The sequence below is a fragment of the Mercurialis annua genome, linkage group LG3 (assembly GCF_937616625.2).
Source record: "Mercurialis annua linkage group LG3, ddMerAnnu1.2, whole genome shotgun sequence".
Taxonomy (NCBI): Eukaryota; Viridiplantae; Streptophyta; class Magnoliopsida; order Malpighiales; family Euphorbiaceae; genus Mercurialis; species Mercurialis annua.
Genome location: NC_065572.1, coordinates 74,810,475 through 74,825,824, shown reverse-complemented (window position 1 = coordinate 74,825,824; position 15,350 = coordinate 74,810,475). Strand labels below are relative to the sequence as shown.

At 32.5% G+C, this 15,350-nt stretch overlaps 2 protein-coding genes and 2 long non-coding RNA genes across 5 annotated transcripts; 2 read left to right on the top strand and 2 right to left on the bottom strand.

The window, feature by feature from the left end:
- Positions 1-1,564: 1,564 nt before the first annotated feature.
- Positions 1,565-4,841, top strand: LOC126673497 (S-type anion channel SLAH3-like). Of its 2 annotated transcripts, XM_050367663.2 has the most exons (6): positions 1,565-1,759; positions 2,115-2,280; positions 2,582-3,070; positions 3,159-3,929; positions 4,028-4,059; positions 4,160-4,841. In XM_050367663.2, exons 2-6 carry the CDS (start codon positions 2,125-2,127, stop codon positions 4,548-4,550), a joined length of 1,839 nt encoding a protein of 612 aa, XP_050223620.1. In that variant the 5' UTR covers positions 1,565-1,759; positions 2,115-2,124; the 3' UTR covers positions 4,551-4,841. The 2 variants fall into 2 exon arrangements, with proteins under 2 accessions (XP_050223620.1, XP_050223621.1); XM_050367664.2 differs by lacking the exons at positions 1,565-1,759; positions 2,115-2,280 and adding an exon at positions 2,289-2,492.
- LOC126673498 (uncharacterized) lies at positions 4,482-5,237 on the bottom strand. The gene is made up of 2 exons (XR_007639307.2): positions 5,104-5,237; positions 4,482-4,700 (listed from the first exon to the last, which is right to left on the bottom strand). It is a non-coding gene; the product is annotated as an uncharacterized LOC126673498 (long non-coding RNA).
- Positions 5,238-11,390: 6,153 nt separating this feature from the next.
- On the top strand, positions 11,391-15,225 carry LOC126673447 (uncharacterized). Its single transcript, XR_007639306.1, has 2 exons — positions 11,391-13,391; positions 14,257-15,225. It is a non-coding gene; the product is annotated as an uncharacterized LOC126673447 (long non-coding RNA).
- LOC126673446 (probable membrane-associated kinase regulator 6) lies at positions 13,864-14,972 on the bottom strand. Its single transcript, XM_050367598.1, has 2 exons — positions 14,318-14,972; positions 13,864-14,198 (listed from the first exon to the last, which is right to left on the bottom strand). Exons 1-2 carry the CDS (start codon positions 14,970-14,972, stop codon positions 14,191-14,193), a joined length of 663 nt encoding a protein of 220 aa, XP_050223555.1. The 3' UTR covers positions 13,864-14,190.
- Positions 15,226-15,350: the final 125 nt, after the last annotated feature.

Sequence of the window (15,350 nt, the reverse complement as noted above, 5' to 3'; positions counted from 1 at the left end):
GTATTTTCAATGATTGAACCAAATAAAGAAGACAAAAAAAAATCAGATTTTTTGTAATGTATGATTCATGCAACATACACTGCCACTATATACTAATTAATTTTGATGCACATTATTATGTGAATGTTAAATTAGAAAATGTAGTTTTCAATATCGTTTGATATACATCAACAATGTTGTTTGTATTAGATTTAAATGTCAATTGGTCATACTAACCTCAATATAAGAATCATTTTGCATTTATAGTGAGGACATGTGTATCATGGTTTTCATTTTTAATCTCAATTGATAGGATAGTTTTCAATTTTATTAACAACAATATTCTAATTAAAAAATCCTTATAATTTGGCATATTCTCTGGTTTGTTTACTTATTATTTCAAATTTCCGTTGTTTGCGTGTTGAACTGAAGATAACTCCATGAAAATGGCAAAAATAAAAAATATTAGGAAACCCAATTTGACTTTTTATTAGACTAATCTTAATTAAAATATTTAATTAATTTATTATAAATTTTGTTTTTATATACCATGTCCAACGCCATTCATAGACTAAATTAATAGTATAATAACGTATTATTTGAATATTTTATTTAACTAAATTACACTAGCGATATTATTCTTATTTCTAACAACATATAATATTATTGGTGTCTACGAATTTTCCTAATTTTTTTCTATTATTTATGTGTTTAAATTTATTTATTTCTTGTTTTTAAATTCTTGCTTACCTTTCAATTAGTGGTCCCCCATTCCCTAAAATAAAACCAAAATCGTAGCAGATTTGGTAATTAATTTTTAAAAAAAGTTCCGGTGTAAGTTGTAACAACTGGACATTGAAACTTTGACCTACTGCGCTACTTATTCATTGTTTAATTATTGCTTAAACCAACTATTATTTGTCATTGTCCATTCTAAAATATTAAAAACAAAATTTGTTATTTTTTGTCTTTGATCATAATTGCACTGAATTACTAACCTCACATCTCTTTACATATTTGTTTTGCTTAAATATGAATTTTTCACTACTTGAAGTAAGTTAACAGTAGCAAAGCAGCTCTAATTTAGCTGTAATTAGTTTAGTTAGTCAAATCAAACTTGTAATTAAGTGTTGAATTTAACAAACGAAAAAGCTAATGACAATGACAAATCATTCAGGCCTGTAATGAATCACTATTGTTTGGTGACCTAACATAAAAATTAATAAACATATTTAACCGATAAATAATTATTCAATGCAACAGTTATGCCGCATCACTGGCACACATCTGCAATGTTATGAAATTAATGTTAAAAAATAAACTATTATTGATTCTAATATTGCAAACACTCATTGGTCAGTTGCAAAGATAACGTGACACAACTATTGCATGGAATAATCACCAGTTTGCATACTATGTGTCCAATTCTGTCATTCTCAATTGTTTAAAAAAAAACATTAGTGTTTATCACAAAATTAACTTAATTAAATGCATTTGATTTGACGGATTTAATTTCAACTAAGCAGAGTATTATATATGCCGCCATTAATTAAAACACTATATATACTGCTTTCTCCTACAGCTAAAGACGTATAACATTTGAGCTCATTTTTCATTTTTCTATTCTAAGCTATCACATCTCTGCTTTTTTATTTTAAAGATTGCAAGAAAAGAAGAGGAGATAGAGTTCTCCATCACTATTTTTAGTGGTCTTGAGTACTGCCAGATCTTGCATTTTGCTGCGACTTGGCCTCAGTTTTCAAGATCATCAAATTTGGAGGTGAGTAGTGATATAATTTTATGATCTAATGTATTACATTATTTTGGTTTTATTAAATTCTTGATTTTACAGTGAAGTTTTTGATCTTGTGTTTAAGTGATTCATAATTGGATTAGTAGTCAGAATTATCAGGAAATGACTGCAAGAAATTTGTTGTTTTTCTGTTAATTGAATAAAGTTTTGTTAGTCGAGGAGTGTTCGGAATTAGCTAAGAAGTTTTGTAACGAACTATCGTGAGTTTCTTACAAATGTAACTGCTTTTGATGTGTCTTAAAGAAATCTTGATTAGGTAAAAAATAATAAAAAACTCTGCTAGCTGTGGAATTTCTTGTAATGAACTTGATTTATGGTGCAGCTGTTATAGAATGGAGATCACAGAAATAGTAAAGGCGGAAGAATCACTTCCCACGCTCATCAAACACATCTCAACCAATGAACTGGCCGGCTTTGATGGCATTCACAGAGACAGTGTCTTGATTGCCGATCATAATCAACCAATTGGTTTTCATTCATTAGCTACGGTATATCACAAATCTTTCAACAAAACGTCTTAATTTTCTGTAGCAAAATTGAAACCCGGTCTAGCCTCAACCATCTGGGCGCCATAGTCGCGGATTCAAGCCCGGCTACGCCCTTTCTAATAAATGGAGTGGTTGAGATTGGACTCCGGGATTGTCATGTATGTCGGCTGGCGGGCAGTCCACGACAGTGATCCTGGGCTCCGTCTCGGGGAGTGAGTTCTCGTAAAAATAAAATAAAATAGGAAATAATTGTAATATGATGTAGGAAAACTGTTTAATTAGTATGCTTATGATGCAACAGGGAACTCAAGATGCTGCGTTTCAGAGCAACTCCGAGGATTTTCAACCCATCAACCATCAAAGAAAGCATTCTATTTCGATTAGCATGCCAAATTCTCCGGCCAAACACAACTCAAACAACAACGAGAAACTACCTTTTGAAGCGAATGGTGAAACAGTTTTCAGCAATGGAAAACAAGTTTCTTCGGCTTCATCTAAGACGAATAGTGTTAAATTTCTTTCTCAGCCAATGCCGAAGGGATACGCTGTTGAGGGGGTAGCCAATATGGCTAACTTTCCATACCCTCAGAACATGAAAAAGCTGAAAGATAAACGGTATGATTCTTTCAAAACGTGGTCAGGGAGATTTGAGAGGCAGTTTTCGCATTTACGTGGGAAGCCACGTGAAGAAACTCCACGAAATTCTGTTGAGCCTAAAATAGAGAGAGATGCTTTGCCTGTAGATCGATACTTTGATGCATTAGAAGGGCCTGAACTAGAGAACCTGAAGGTATGTTCTTACCCACAGAACTGATGATCGTAAAGCGTTTCACTTATTATTTCAATCTAAACAAGTTTTTCTTCTGATATTTTGACAGGCCTCAGAGGAAATAGTGCTCCCAGATGACAAAACATGGCCGTTTCTTCTTCGGTTTCCGATCTCTGCCTTTGGTATCTGTCTTGGCACTAGTAGCCAAGCAATCTTGTGGAAGACCCTAGCAATTTCTGCCTCCACAGATTTTCTCCATGTTAGTCTGAAAGTGAATCTTGTCCTATGGTGGATTTCTCTGGCTCTTCTATTCGTTGTAGCTTGCACCTATGGTCTTAAAATGATTCTCTACTTCGAAGCAGTTCGACGCGAATACTATCACCCAATCCGTGTCAATTTCTTCTTTGCACCATGGATAGCTTTACTTTTCGTAGCACTTGGACTACCGCCTTCAGTCGCTACCGAACTACCAGAAGCTCTTTGGTATGTTCTCATGACTCCATTCCTCATTCTTGAGCTCAAGATCTATGGACAGTGGATGTCTGGAGGGCAACGACGGCTTTCAAAAGTGGCGAATCCTTCCAACCATCTCTCGGTTGTAGGGAACTTCGTAGGGGCGTTGTTGGGTGCGACAATGGGGCTAAAAGAAGGACCTATTTTCTTCTTCTCTGTTGGATTGGCTCACTACTTGGTCTTATTTGTAACTCTGTACCAGAGACTTCCAACAAATGAAACACTCCCGAAGGAGCTCCATCCGGTATTTTTCCTGTTTGTTGCAGCTCCTAGTGTCGCGTCCATGGCATGGGCAAAGATTCAAGGCTCCTTCGATTATGGATCACGGATTGCTTACTTCATTGCCTTGTTTCTCTATGTCTCACTGGTTAGTAATCTTCACTAGTCAATTAATCAATATTGATATACGTCCATCGCAATGATCGACTTCTAATCCATGTTGTTCTGTTTTTTATGATTCTGCAGGCAGTTCGCATCAACTTTTTCCGCGGAATTAAGTAAGTATCCGATCAACAACCTTATTCTCCATCCATAATCCGCTGATATTCTTCTTATAATAAGTCGCCTAACTCTCTCGATGTACTTTCCAATTTGCAGGTTCTCATTAGCTTGGTGGGCATACACATTCCCCATGACAGGAGCCGCAATTGCAACCATTAGGTACTCAAACCAAGTTACAAACGTAGTAACTCGGTCACTAGAAGTCGTGCTCTGCATAATTTCTACATTAGTAGTATTAGCTCTCCTCGTAACAACAATACTACACGCGTTTGTCCTTGGCGACCTCTTCCCTAACGACATTGCAATAGCCATCAGCGACAGAAAACCGAAAAATCCATTTCATCATCATCACATAAAGTGGTTGCCACATCGAAGACTCGGAAGCTCGGAAAAGAACGAAATTGAGAACTACTTGAAGTATGCAAATTCAGATTGCAATGACCTTGAAGCTTCTTTAAACCATCATATTACAGAAGATAGCAAATAAGTAAATATCCTAATTATAAACATATACATATATGTACAACGCTTATGAGTTCTGCTAGTCTAGAATTAAGCTTGCCATTTTCTGAATCTTCAATCTACGGCCATGTGAGGAACGATAAAAGATAGTACTTTACGGTCCGGTGAGCATGTTCTGATAAAGAAATGAAGATTTATGCGGTGAGTTTGAGTTTGTGTACTGTATAGGAGCTTTGATATGCATGCTATTACTATATCAATGTATAATAATGTATCACCGTATCAGATATATATGTTTAAGCACTATTAAGTATAATTATGCGTAATCAATGAGTTATAGCTCAAATGGTCAGCATTCTGTTCTATTTTTTTCACAGGCATTTTTTCTTTTCAATTAAGGAAAAGTATAGATATGCATACGATAAAAAAACGTATAATTATGCGTAATTCCTAAGTCCTAATTTAAAAAAAATTATTCGGGCAAGATCATGATTGATTGAGTGATAATTATCAAAAATTTGGTAATTTTCGAATTTAATTAATTAACGAAGAACTGAGGTGTGAAATTGGATGATTACCTGCTTTTGCAACTGGAAATTGGGGTGGTGTACATGTGCTGATTGAAACTAACTAATTAAAAATTGCAAGGTGTGGTGAAGTGGGTTAGGGTTTACCAATTTTATTCAACAAAAATTAAGGACTAAATGACGACTAGTTCTATTTTGGGACAACTGCTTCAAAAGGCTTTTTTCTTAAAAACGACATGTCGTGTGATTTCTAATCAAGCGAAATAACTGCATTATACCCGTAGGGAGATGGGCTTTGATATGCAAGGCCCATTATTTGGAAGAACTGTTTGGAGGTCTGGATGTGGAATGCTCAGCCTCTTATGCAGGCATTCAAGGCCCAGTATGCAAACTATATGGGGTAATCTACACAAATCCCCTAAAAATGGTCCTATGTTATATTTTTACCTCAGCTTTTTTATTATGGCAGTAATCTCTCAATAAAAAAGAAAAGTTTTCACAATTCCCTCATAACCCAAAATAAGTTAGTTTTAACATAAAATAAGACATTTTTACCCCCTTCTTCTTTATTGAAAGATACTATAGAAAATTGAAAAAATCTGGTGTTGTTATTCCGGTCAGACTGCGGTGGTCGAACCGGCGGCGCGGTGCTCAACCACCGCCAGAGAGATAAAGATCCGGTAGTGGCGTTTGATTAATTCCACAAATTAAATAAGATTTATCATTTAAACATTTATAATTTCTTTTAATTTCTTAATGATAATTTTCTGTTTGTTGACAAAATGCCGACTGAAACCATCTTTCTGTCGGTGGATGTTCTGAGCAGGAGTGTAGAGACAGAACTAAAGATTATGAGCTTTTTTATTGATGGTGATGTGGTGGCGTGACGTTATTGATTGGTTTCTTCAATGGGGGTGATTTGAAATCGAATTAATTCATAAGAAATTGATTGGTTGTTTAATTGGAGTTGTGGGTGATTTCAACGCTAAAAACAATCTGGTGTTGATATATGAAGCTTGACCATCGATAAAATAAGAAGTCCAAAATTTCAAGACATTTTGTGGAGATGGACATTATATTGCTTTAGAAAAGAGTAGTCTGATTATAAAATCTTTTATTGAGTTATTAATTTATGTTTATGAGAAAGATAACAAAAAATTGATGCAGGAGAAAGCTTATGTTGAATGCCATAAGAAGAGTTCCTCTTCAAGAGAGGAAAATTACAGATGATGCTCCTAATATTGTTCCCGAGGTAAGTTTGAATGTGATGCGAAACTGTAACTTAATCATGCATATACTGTAACTTGGTCAACAATAATTTATCCTAATCAACCATAGTGAATATTATATCCATCCCATGTTGGATTTTTCTTTGATTTTAGAGTAATGGGTGCTTGGAATTAGGCTTAAATGTTAATGTTTTTGTTTGATGAAATTGGTGTTTCAAACCACCAAAAAGAGAGCTACTGAGTTAATCCAATAATTTTCACTGTCCATGTCTTGATATTTGCATTGTTTAGTATTAGACGCTCAATCCAGTAACTAATTTATCAAGCTAGCTATTTCCATATGTCACTTTTGTCGACCATTTCATTTAGTTCATAGTGAGTTACTATGATTTTTATTTTCATATAAAAAGGAATGAATTCTAAATTCTAACAACTGTGCAATTAGGCTTTCCTAATAATGCAATTGTGAATTGTAAGAATAATATGTTAGTTTACATTACAATTTTAATGGATTGCAGGAGAGGAATGAAAGATTGTTTACAAGTTGTTCATTGATAATGTTGTGGAGTTGCTTCCTATTAATTACACTCAAACAGTTGGCGAAGCTTATCAGAAATCATTGATAACAAGGATTAAAAAGAAAATTTGACGTTGTAAATTGTGAAAATAATGAGACCTGGAGATTGTAAAGAGCAGCAATACAAATTTTATTAAATATTGGATTAAGCTATTTCAGTTGGTTCACATCTGGTTCACATCATGTTGATTTTTGGTTTTATAAAATGTCAAATACATCTCACTTAAAAGAGATATTCAATTTGTATATTACACTAAATATCAAAATTCTCTCTATATAAAATGTCATTTAAATTATAAAGAATATCCAAGCAATTTTTTATTAAAAATTGAATTAAGATGGTTCAGTTGATATAGGTTCACATCCGGTTCACATCAGGTTAATTTTCGGTTTTATAGATGTTAAATAATTTTTTTTTTAAAATATTCAATTTGTGATTACACTAAATTTTAAAATTCTCTCTATATAGAATGTCATTTAAGATTGTAAAGAGCAGTAAGATATATTATATTAAAAATTGAATTAAGGTAGTTCACATCAGGTTGATTTTTGGTTTTATAGACTGTTAAATATATTTCACTTAAAAGAGATATTCAATTTGTGAAAACTAAATTTTAAAATTCTCTCCATATAAAATGTTTTTTAAAATTGTAAAGAGCAGTAAGATACATTATATTAAAAATTGAATTAAGATAGTTCACATTCAATTCACATCACGTTGATTTTTGGTTTTATAGAGTGTCAAATATATTTCACTTAGAAGAGATATTCAATTTGTATATTAAAAAATTAAATTAAGATCGTTCAGTTGATATAGGTTCACATCCGGTTCACATCAGGTTGATTTTCGGTTTTATAAACTGTCAAGTATATTTCAAAATTATTTATATAAAATGTTAGTTAAGATTGTAAAAAGCAGTAAGACAAATTTTATTAGAAACTAAATCAAGGTAGTTCGGTTTATATAGGTCCACATCAGGTTGATTTTTGGTTATAACTGTCAAATACATTTCACTTAAAAGAGATTCTATTTGTAAATTACACTAAATCTCAAAATTCTCTCTATATAAAATGTCAGTTAAGATTGTAAAGAACAACAAGATAATTTTTTTTTAAATGAATTAAAATAGTTCAGTTTATATAGATTCACATTAGGTTCACATCTGGTTGATTTTTTGGTTTTATAGACTGTAACTAGTACATTTCACTTCAAAAAGATATTCAATTTGTATACTACACTAAATTTCAAAATTATCTCTATATAAAATGTCAGTTAAGATTATAAAGAGTTTCATTAAAAACTGAATTAAGATAATTCAGCTTATACAGGTTCACATCAAGTTCATATTAGGTTGGTTTTCGGTTTTATAAACTGTCAAATACATTCCACTTAAATGAGATATTCAATTTGTATATTACGCTAAATTTCAAAATAAAATCACAAATACAAACATATAGTCAGTAAATTAAATTGACATCATAAATAATTTATTTTTAAAATGGCATTATTAATTGAATAACAATATACTTTAAATTATTTTATTTTAGATTTATGCCGTCCAACCTAGTTAGACAACTGACCACCATAAAAGTCTTAGATAGTTTAATGTTCTTATAGTATGCATTCACATCAGATATCGCTAAATAAAGCAAATAGTCATTATCACAAGTTAAAGTCCAAACATTTCAATGATTGTTGGTAATATATCAAGCAAAAACACTCAATTAATTATTATCACCTCCAACATACCATCCTATGTACAGTAGGTAGACATATAAATTAGTTGATCAAAGCTGAATTATTTCTGTGCGTCATTCCTTCTAATTGCTTCAACAATAAAAAAGAATTGAAACATTGCCCAATAAAAAGCTATATAAAACAAGACTTATTTACTGAATGTGTTGACCAAAGATGATGGGAAGAAACTTGAAGAATGTTGTGATTGCTTTTCTTGTTCCAATTTCTTCAATTCACTTCTATCTTTCTCGTCTTAACCATTATCACACTACTATCACCGATAACAGAATGTGATACTTGTGTACTACTTTCAAACATTACCCATTTGCGCAATATAACGTGTAGAGATCAAAAATACCCATTAAATTCACCCCTTCTATTATTTCTTCAATCTTACTATGTAATTACCTCTATTTTATCTCCACACATACAAATTTCTGCTGGATTCCATACAATTAAATCAGATCCAAACTTCAATCTCAAATCTGACGATGATCAACATTACATCGTTCTTGTTGGAGGTGGTAGCGAAAACCATAGTTGTATCCTAAACGCCCATTGTTCTTTCTCGGTTTGATTCCGCCTCCAATTTCGTCTTCTCAGCCTGTAATCGCATCTTCATTTTTGAATTAATGCTTAATTTAATTGCAGATTTAAGGCACAATGTTGTTCCAATTGCAATTTGGCTTCCTTTTAGATTTTCAGACCACTAGCCACCGACGGTTAGACCATAGTCGATCCGGCCACCGGCCACCAACCACCATTAGTCCGCCACTGTTGGTTTCATCGCCAACCAACCATAGATACTCTAACTCTTTGAATCTAATTTAAGTGAGGGTTATAAAAGGAATAAAACTATATTGAGGTATACATGCAAATAAGTTTTAAAAAAAGAGAGATTGTTGCAAAAAATAAAATCTTGAGTCATTAATATAAAGATTTTGAAAATTGAGTCATATGGTGTAATTTTTTCAACTATATGAGCATTGAGCTCACTCTAAGCTGAGGTGTACAAAAATTAGAACAAACCGAATTTTTTCATTTTTTATCCATATATAGACAAATATAAAACAAAAGACCCATACTAATTGAACTAGCCTGTACAGTTTATAAACATAACCACAGAAGTTAACTTGTAGAGCCCAGTTGTGTGCTTCCATGTTGAGGTTGCGGGGATATGCCCGAATTCCGTTGTTTCAAAGAATTGTTGAAACATCGCGGGTTCGAACCGTACTCATGTATGCAGCCGTTTAAAATTTGGGGCTAGAGTTTGCCTTCCGTAAGAAATCTACATGGTTCGAGTGGGGATTAGTCTAAATGTGGAAGGTTTAAAGGTCCCGTCTCATATTTGAGACCCGTTCAGGAAATCTCATGGACCCTGTACCAAAAAAAGAATTGTTGAAGATGTCAAATATAGTCACAAATATCCTTTCACAAAAAATTAGTGCAGTTATGTGAACCAAACAGAATTGAACAAGACAAAAAAATTTAGTTCAGTTTGATTTAATGTTATACAAAATTAATTTTTATAGTTTGGCTTGTTTTGAAAGTAATTATTTCAATTAATTTATGGTACAAATCAAACCCAAAAAAATAAAACCAAAATGAAAAATCAACCTAATCAACTAGTTCGGTTCAATTCGGTTTGAAAAAAATAATTCTTTTAAAATCGATTTTGTTTGGTTCGAACTTAAATTTATAAACCTCTAACTCCAACCCTATAATTGCCAATTCAAATACGCTTTTGATGGATAATTTTGTAATAATATAAAATAAACTCCGAAAAATATAGATGTTTCAATTAGATGATCAATTCATATATTTCATTCTAATCAACAATTTATATTTATTATATTTTAATTATATTTTTTCCTTTTTACCCTTTTATATAATTAGTTTTAAATGATTTTTTTTCAGTGAAGTGTGATTGTGTGAAGAATTTATAAAAGTAAAATTATATTTCATTGAACTATTTTAAATAATATGCATAAAGATTCTTGCCAATTAAAACAGAACGAAAAGAGTATTAATTTTATAAAAAAATATCATCTAGACAATGCACAATTACATTCACATTATTTCTTACTACTATTCTAAGAAAATGCTAATGACAATGGGGATTAGAGAGGCCCTGAGTTGGCTAAAAAGAATTCCGGATCTTATCATCGAGTCGGACGCGTTGGAGGTGATCTTAGAGATTCGTAATCCAAATCTCATTGAGGCGGATACGTTAATTGATGATTGTATTCATTTGGCGAAGCAGTTAAGTAACGTTATTTTTGTTTTCGTGAGTCGATCTGCGAATCAGGCAGTGCATATCTTAGCACAGAAAGCCCGTTCCATTTCAGGTCATCAGGAGTGGTTCTGTCACTTTCCTGAATTTCTCACACATGTAACTTCTTTGGAGATTTAATCAAGTTATTCTTATTCCTCAAAAAAAAAATTCTAAGAAAATGCAATACAATTTTGAGTAATAATATAAATCGGATATATGCAAGAAATTATCACCAAAAATCTTTGAAATGGTGAAGAATGGCCATAAAAGACTGATACAATGCATCCTCTGAAAAAAGCAGCTAAAACTAAACAACTCATTGATATCGACCCTGCACGCTAACTACAATCCAATACAATACAATGCATATACTTCATTCAGACAATAAGAAGTTATTTGGAGTATTCATTGTCCTCAATCTCTTCATTTCACACTCACATTAGTCTCAACACCTCCGACAAGCACCACCCAAGTCGCTTGCTGATCATCAACTTGCTTCTTCTATTTAGTACGTTCACGGAAATGAAAACGCTGAAATAAAAACGGATTACAATAAACACGATAAACCTATATTGTTTTACAGCTTATATCATAAATATAAACTTTTGGAGTTTATAAGTATTAAAATGTTGGACTCAACAAGTTTTCGTGCAACATAACTACGAACAAATAGGACACTATAATAGTAGAGTCGAATTCGGAATAAGCAAATGTTTTGGTGAAAAGAACAGTTATTAAGACATGGGAATGTGTTGTTAGTATAAGAAAAGCGATTGAAGAGACATGGAGCATGTAAGGGTCTCGGTCCCCTACAAGAGAAAAACAAATGCCATTAAAGCTGAGCTATCCAACAAGGAAGATGAAGATAGAAATATTATGCAGCTTTGTCACTTCTCCTATCACTTTTTATCACTGTCTCCCTATCCTTTCTTACTTCACATCTTCTCATCCATGTTCTATTAAGTCCTTCCATGGCTTATGTTAGGCCACCTATTATATTGCACGGAAACAAAAATGTTGAAATAAAAATATTGAATATGAGAAATGGCGGAATAATATTTTTTAGGCAAAATAGATTTATCTGTCGATTGTCCATTTGTAAAATATACTATAATTTTTAAATTTTATCAGTTTGTTCTATTATTATTTAGCTATTGTCGGAAATATTTACTCATTCGTAGTTGATGTGACATAATATTATATATCTATCTGTATAAAATTTAACCTATTTGACATATACAATAAGTGCATACATCAACTCCATACCAATGAGGTATAGGTTTTTTTGGCAACGTTGGTGGAATTTACACTAGTAAAATTCAAAGATCATGATGATGTGTATGGCAAATAGGTAATAGTTGGTGGTAGATAAATTCATTTGTAATATATTAAAAATATTAAGTTTTTGTGTTTTTAATTTATTTTTGATAATGGAACACCCGAAATGTAAAAATCGATAAATTTCCGTGCAATATCCGTTTTGGACACCAAACAAGCATCATGTACTGGACCCTATTTGCTGAGGGGACCAGAAAAACTCACCATTTCTCGTATATTTTGAGTATTTGATGCAATCATCCTCTGTCAAAAGGTCCGGTTTAATCATAACATGTAATGTTCAAGATAGTTGGAATTTATTGGTTTCTCTAACTAGTTTCAAATCAGAGGGTCACTGCTAAAGCTGCTTTCTTGATGACCGGGAATAATAAACATATAAAGAACTGTATGGTTGAACTTGAATATATAGTGTTGCAGAAACATTAGCATAAAACAAAGTGCATTGACATGATTGTGTTCCAAAATTAAACCTCAAGGTTTGTGTGAGGATTTACTGTTGACCGGAAGTGAAAACAAACACGGATATGAAAACGGAAACTATGAATTGAATTTTTTAGTAATATAAGAAATGTAAACGTGTAAATAATAAAAATAAACATATAAAAATATATTTATAAATGTTAATTATAAAACTTCATAACAATATATTTATGACAATCCTAAAATAAACAATTTGAGTATAATCAAATTTATAACGATAAAGATTGTATTTTAAGAAAAGAAAGAGAGTTAACATGTTTGTAGATTATAGATAACTTTTATAATAAGATATATGGATGACTAATTAGGCCTATTCAGTCTGGTCCATCATTATATTTTTCTTTTTAGGTCTTTTTTAGGAAATGAGTATCTAATTTTTATTATTTGTATAAATGGTTTTCGAAACATTTCGTATGAGTTTCTCGGAGTTCCACGGATTCCGCAAGGTTTTTGTGCATCGTAGACTGTCAACAATATCAGAAAAACATGCAACCTGTCCCTTAAAGGCACCTTGGAATCAGAGTTAGCTCAGAATTGAAGCATATGCCTACCTTACAGATTTTATGATTTCATTTCAAGTTTCTGTGCCAATGTTTGTCCTCTGACATTGAACAACATAAGAAAAGAATGGAATATTTTACTTGCTACTTGCATTTGGAGGTCAGAACTTGAAGAAAGCAAGGAATGTGGTTAAAACAAAAGGTGATCTTCTTTTCAATCAACCAAGGTGACTTATCAATTGGTTGAATCAACGAGAAACTAGGTAGAATGGACACTCGATTCAATCAATTGTTCTGTCTCAGAAACGTTTCAAACACTTGATGCTTCATACACAAAACTTCACTTTTTATATAAAAAAAAAACCTTAAAATAACACCGTTTTACCAAGTCAGTGTCCTAGTGTCGTTATACCGTGTCCGTGCCCAAATATTTCATTTCCCCGTGATACCTAGATGAGAAGTAAAGTGGGGTGTTTTCGATTAGTCGATTCAACTTGTTTCTCATTTAAATTATCATGATAAAAAAATTAAGGTCTCCAACATATATTTTAAATCTTTCAAAAAGCATGTTGGTCTATCTTGAAGCTGAAGAGAACAAATTAAAAACTCAAGCATCCATCTAATCCTTAAATAAAAAATGCCTTGAGACAAAGATGAGGAAAATATGCTAGGAATAAAGTAATCCTGATATCATTTAAATAAAGCTTTACATATATAATGGAGAGAATCTTTTACAGTTAGAAGAAGGTTTTTCTTTTCATAAAATAGAAAAGACAAAACCAAATTTTAATTTGTCTTCAAATTATTTTTCTCTCCTCAGGCCACATTTTCTGTTTTCTCAAAATAAATTTACATTATCCTCACAGCAAGAAGAGAAGAAAAAAACAAATAAAACAAGTGGTTGATGTTCTTTCTTTATTCCTCTTGTTTTCTGTCTTCCCATGTGACACCTATGGACATTGCTCTCCTTTTCATCATTTTAGTCTCTTTTGTACAATTTTTCATTTCCCTGAAAATAACATATCAATAATGAATATCAGAATTTGTTTAAAATCATTGTATTGCAGTTCGAAATTAAAAGCGGTAATTATGATAGACAGTAACAACAATGGTGAAGATTTTACACACCAATTGATTTCTTGCAATGGAGAACTGCCTCGTAAATTGAGCTCTCAGAGTCGCATGATCTTCGCCAATCATCGACAGAGTAAGCAACGCTTATTCTTGGAGATGTTTCGGCAGAATATGTCCATCTCTTCATTGCATGAACTCTTTTATCCATTTTTTCAGTTCTACAACTCGACCTGTGACCTCGAATTCTTTGATACAATGGCCTAAGAAAATCGAAGTACTTCCGAAACACCTGTTTTGACAATGTTCGACACCTTCTCAATGAAGAACAGCGAGTTCTCCTCGCAGAAACGACACTTTCTGGCGTGTGTGATGAGGCAGGAATTTCCGAGCTTGAATCTGAAACCTCATAGCTCTCAATTTTCAATGGATCAACAAAAAACGGCATGACATAACCATTGGAAAAAAGCTCATCTGCATGAACAACAGTAAGAGGAGATTGTGAAATCGGGCAATCGAACTTGAAGTCCTGAGAGTTTCTAAAGAATCTCTTAGAGGGTGGCATTCTAGGGTCCATCTCAATGAAGGAAGCCTCATCGGATGCGTCAAGGGAGGCTCTAACGGAACTGTCCAAGCTCTCTAAAGACGGTTTTAGGTTTACTAGCCAGCTATACGAAAAGCTTTCAATAGACAGAGGTTGAGAAGTTTCCATGGATGACACTCTTTTGACAAGATTACAATAGAAATAAAGGAAAGAAATACAGAGTAGGTATTTTACAAAGGTCGTCCGCCTGTCAAATATATCTCAAAAACACATTTATATATACCACAATATATAGCCTATATCTAGCAAATTGGATATGTGGCTTTCTTGAAATAGACAATGACTTTTAATATTTGAAATTGGAAAAAAGGGGAAAAGAAACAGAAATGTGTGCCCCCACAAGCACCCATTAGCATCACCACTTTTGCCCCACTTGTTCTTTATTTCATTTATATTTTCAAATCTTCAAAGGGAAGATGGTTTCTCTTTACAATACAAGTAAGAAAAAGTAAGTAAATTAAAAATAAAATAATGGTTCATGCACAT